Raw genomic sequence first — 5,163 nt, forward strand, 5'->3', positions numbered from 1 at the left:
GCCTCAGACACTTACCTATGTGACCCTGGGCAAGTCATATCATCCCTGTTTGCCTCAGTTTCCTAATATATAAAAGGAGGATAATAATAGTACCTACATTCCAGGGTTGTTGTGAGGATCAAATGAGATAATAATTATAAGTTCTTACTTATTAGCACAATACTCGGCACATAGTAAGTGCTATATAAATGTTAGCTAATAGTAGTAGGAGTAATAGTTGCCATCATCATAGTAGAAGCAGTAGTAGTAGTAGTAATAGTAATAGTAGTAGTATTAGAAGTAGTAGTAGAAATATAAGTAGTAGTAGACATACTAGGAGTAGTAGTAGTAGTAGTAGTTGTAGTGACCTCGTCAGGTCCCCTGGATTCAGGTATAGCCTCTATACAAATGACTACCAGATCTGAATATCTAACCCCAGTCTCTCCCCTGATTTCCACTCTTGCAACACCAAATGTCTATTGGAAACTCCAACTGGATATTCAATAGATGTCTCAAACTCAGCATGTCCAAAACACAACTCATCATCTATCTCTTAAAACCTCTGCTGTTTTAAACTTCCCTTTTTCTAACAAGGCACCTCCATTCTTCCCTTCATTCCTAGCTTCATGACCTTGGAGTCAACCTCAAGTCTCCCTTTGCCCTTGTCCATCATGCGTAAACAGTTGGTTTGCTTTCATGCTATCTCACATCCATCCCCTTCTCTTGTCTTGGACAGCCACACTCACCCCTTTGTCGGACCTGATTACCTCTCACCTGGTCCATTGCAATCCTCTTTTATTTGTTCTGTCTTCATCCATTCTTTCTCCTTCTCCAGTCTATCTTCCACATGGACAACAAAATGCTATTCCTAGAACCCAGGTCAGACTAGGTCATTCCCCTGATCAATAAACTCTAATACTTCTTTCTTGCCACTAGAATAAAATACATATCTCTCGTTTGGCTTTGAGAAAGCTAGGTAGAATAGTGCATAGAGTGCTGGACCTGGAGACCTGAGTTCAAATTTGACCTCAGACACTTACTAGCTATGTGACCTTGGGCAGGTCACTTAACCTATTTGCCTCAGTTTCCTCAACTGTAAGATGAGGATAATAATAGTGCCCACCTCACAGGGTTGTTGTGAAGATCAAATCAGATAATGTTTGTAAAGTGCTTAGCCCAATGCTCCTCTCCTCTCCCACCCCCACCTCAATAGAATGTAAGCTCCCCAAGGGCAAGATCTGTTTTGTTTTTATCTTTGTATCTGTTTTTCTTAGCACAGTGCCTGCCATATCACAGGAACTTAGTAAAAGTTTGTTGAATGAATGAATGAATGAATCTTACTTAATTCATACCAAATGACCTCCCTGAGCCTTGTTTTCTTAGCTGTAAAACAAAATGGGATAATAATATTTTTATTACCTACTTCTCAAAAGCTTGCTATGAAGAAAATGCTTGGTTAACTTTAAAGAGTTATAGAAATGTAGTGGTTATTATTATTATTAATATTCTGAGAATGTGGAAAACATTCTGAATTCTTTAGAAGGTTTCTTATCAGTTCTGTAACTTTGTGTATAGTATGATGACTGTGTGTGTGTGTGTGTGTCTAGGTTCACTGGCCATTGCTGGAGGACTGAAACTTGGGTGAATATTTTTGATGTGAGTTCTTGGGATTTGAGATCCAGTGTTCTGTCCCCCAGGCTCCTATGGAAACATAGCATCATGAGACCTGTGATACATTTCACAGCTCATCCGTGTCTCCACATTTTGTGTGACTCACTCTATCCCACCAAAAATGAAAAGGAAGGAGGTGGGCTCTTACTCACCAGAGCTCTCAGCCCACAGATATTCCCTACTCAAAGGAGGATGGGGGTGGGGGGTGGGGAGGAAGACCTATCTTCTGCAGCTCTGAGATGATCCAGAGGCAGGTACCACAGGTGGGGGAGGGGAGTTTTACTTGAGTAGCTACTGGTACAGGTGCCCAGGTTTATAGTTGGGCTATAGCCACTTCAAGGGGCAGATGCCCATGAAGAAGAGAAGAGGTTGGGAGTTTAACCGATGTAATCTTTGGCAAGTCAAATTACCTCCTTGGGGAAGGAACAGAATGTTGTGTTGCGTTGCGTTGCGTTGTGTTGTATTGAAGTCCAGCCCCCAAATACTTATCATAGAAACAATAGGATGAATCCCGTCTTCCAACCTGCCAAAAGGTTGATGGTGGTCCCACCATTAGTCTAGGTCCCTAAGACTCTGGTCTCTCCTTTCCAGAACTCCATGGTGAAGGAGTCTTGGGAAACAATGGTATGGTGCAGACAGTCCTCAGAGCCAGGAGGCCAGAGCTGAAATCCCCCCTGACACTCCTATGTGACCCTGGACGTAGGATCTTAGAGTTAAAAGAAGATGTAGAGGTCACTGAGGCCAATGCCCTCATTGTAAAGGTCAGGAAACCGAGACCCAGAGAAGTAAAGGGTCTTGCCCACCAACACAATGGGGTCTTAGTTCTAGGGGGAAAAGGGACCTCAGAAGGTATTTAGCCCCACCCTCCCCATTTTACAGATGAAGAAACAGAGGCCCAGAGAGGGGAATGGAGTGCCCAGAGTCACACAGTAAGTGTCTGAGGTAGAAAGAACCCAGGTCTTCTATGTCTATCCACTACTCCATGTCACATCTCCCTATCTGGACTTCAGCTTCTTCATCTTTAAAACAGGGAGAACAGGACTTGCCTTCATTGGCTGAAAATGGTGGTTGTGAGGAAACCGTTCTGTAAGCCTTTAAGAGCTGAAAAAATGGAAATTGTTTGGATTCTCATCACCTTGTCCAGATCTTACTTTTCAATCGTATGTTCTGGGAAGCTTCGCTCAGGTGCTTCATGATGAGTGATCATGGGTCAGAAGCTGGAAGGGACCTTGGATGCCTTGGAACCCAGTCCTGTCATTTTTCAGATGAGGAAACTGAGGCCTGGAGACATTAAGTGACTGCCCCAAAGTAACACAAGGTCATTAGCCTAAGGTCTCACTGATACCAAGTGACAGCAGGAGGATTCGAACCCTGGCTCTTTGACTCTCAATGTCCCTCCCCCCACCTGAATTCAGAGTATTGGACTTGGAGCCAGGAAGACCTGGACACAAAATTTTGCCTCTGGCACTTATCTGCTATGTCACCCTGGGCAGGTCAATTCACTTGTCTGCCTCAGTTCCCTCATTTGTAGAATGAGATTAATACCTGTCATACCCACCTCACAGATTTGCTGTGAGGATCAAATGAGTTAGTAGATTTAAAGGGCTTTGCCAACTTCAGAGACCCAGATAATTGTCAGTGGTGACTTCCTTTTTCTATTTGTTGACTTCTTCCAATTTCCTGGGAGCTCAGGGTAGCCCACTGGTCACCATCCTGTTCCCTCTGCCGCCTCTACTTTGTACAAGACTGGTGGGAGAAATGAAGCATGTTTATTCTCAGCAGAATGTTAGAAGCATCATTCTGAGTCTCAGGAAGGGCATCTCCCTGTGGATGAGTTTTCTTAATTTCCTACGCAGTATCCCTTTGAGGGAGCCAGGTAGTAAAGTGATCAGAGCACTGGGCTTGGAGTGAGGGAGACCTGAGTTCAAATCCAACCTTAGACACTTATTGGCTGTGTGATCCTGGACAAGTCACTCTGTTTGCCTCAGTTTCCTCAACTGTAAAATGGGGATCATAATAGCACCTCCCTCTCAGGATTATTGTGAGGGTGAAATGAGATATTTGTAAAGCACTTAGCGCAATGCCTGGTACACAGTAGGCACTTAATAAATGCTTGTTCTTCCCTCTACTTCCTTTGTCCCACAGGTAAAACAGATCATGGAAGAGGCTGTTACCCGAAAGTTTGTCCACGAAGACAGCAGCCATATCATCTCATTCTGTGGTGAGTCTAGTGGCTGCCCTTTAGAAAGAAGGGGTTCCATATTTGGGATTCATCTTGACCACTGGAAAATGTTTTATCTCTGTTCACTCAAGGACTCGAGGTGGCAACTTTGAGCAATGGTGTGATATAGTGGAAACATCACTGAACTTGGAAAGTGGAAGATGTGTCTGAATCCTAGCTCATGCACCTTATCACTGTGGGTCCATGTATGAGCCTTGGTTTCCTTCTTTGTAAAGATAGAATGAAAGTGCGTAACTACAGGGACATCATGAGAAAAATTAGCTGCCACATGTTGTTTCATATGTTTACCAGTGATTTAGATAAAAGCAGAGGTGGCACATGCCACCAAATGTAGCCAATTTGCAGGTGACACAAAGCTAAGACAGATGGTTAACACAAAGAATAGTGGTCAAAGTTCAGAAAGATCTCGAGAGATCAGAAAATTGGCTTAGGTTGAAGATGGTGAAATGGGACAGGGATCAATGTAAAGTCTTACACTTGGGTTCAAAAACTCAATTTCACAGGTGCAGACAGTAACATTGTACCAGTAATGTTGTCCGTGGATCCACTGTGAATGATTTAGCTCTTCTGAGCAATACAAATGAGTCAAGACATTTCCAGAGGACTCATAATGAAAAATGCTCTCCCCTTCCAGAGACAGAACTGATGGAGTCTGACTGTAGATCAAAACAGACTTTTTTCACTTTAAAAACATTTTTTTCTCTGTGTTTTCTTTCACATGTGACTAATATGGAAATACGTTTTGCATGATAGCACATGTAGAATCTGTATCAAATTGCTTACCACTTCAGGAAGGGGTGAGGGAAGGGAGAGAGGAGAGAATGTCGATCTCAAGTCTTTCAGAAATAAATGTTCAAAATTGTGTTTACATGCAATTGGGAAAAATTTTTATTAAAAATTTTTGACAGGTAGAGGATGGGAGATGAATGGTAAGAAAACTCATCTGAAAAAAAAAGATCTTGGTCTTTTAATGGAAATGATGGAATAGAAGCAGCTGGTGGCACAGTGATTAGAGTGTTACACCTGGAATCAAGAAGACCTGAGTTCAAATGTGGCCACAGACGCTTGCTACCTGTGTGACCCTGGGCAAGTCACTTTACCTAAGTTTGCTCATCTGTAAAATGAGGACAATAATAGCATCTACTTCCCAGGGTTGGTGTGAGGATTAAATGAGATAATATTTGTAAAGTGCTTTGCAAACCTTAAAGTGCTATGGAAATGTGAAGTAGTAGTAGTAGTAGTAGTAGTAGTAGTAGTAGTAGTAGTAGTAG

At 42.6% G+C, this 5,163-nt stretch overlaps 1 protein-coding gene across 1 annotated transcript in view; it reads left to right on the plus strand.

The window, feature by feature from the left end:
• Window positions 1–3,799: 3,799 nt before the first annotated feature.
• The window catches only part of SGSM1 (small G protein signaling modulator 1), a 59,161-nt gene continuing 57,797 nt past the window's right edge, over window positions 3,800–5,163 (plus strand). Inside the window, exon 1 of the mRNA XM_027865017.1 lies at window positions 3,800–3,871. Coding sequence (XP_027720818.1) covers window positions 3,808–3,871 — 64 coding nt within the window. The 5' untranslated portion in view covers window positions 3,800–3,807. The remainder of the gene's footprint in view (window positions 3,872–5,163) is intronic.

Source organism: Vombatus ursinus, unplaced genomic scaffold, assembly GCF_900497805.2.
Source record: "Vombatus ursinus unplaced genomic scaffold, bare-nosed wombat genome assembly UNPS02001287.1, whole genome shotgun sequence".
Lineage (NCBI taxonomy): Eukaryota > Metazoa > Chordata > Mammalia > Diprotodontia > Vombatidae > Vombatus > Vombatus ursinus.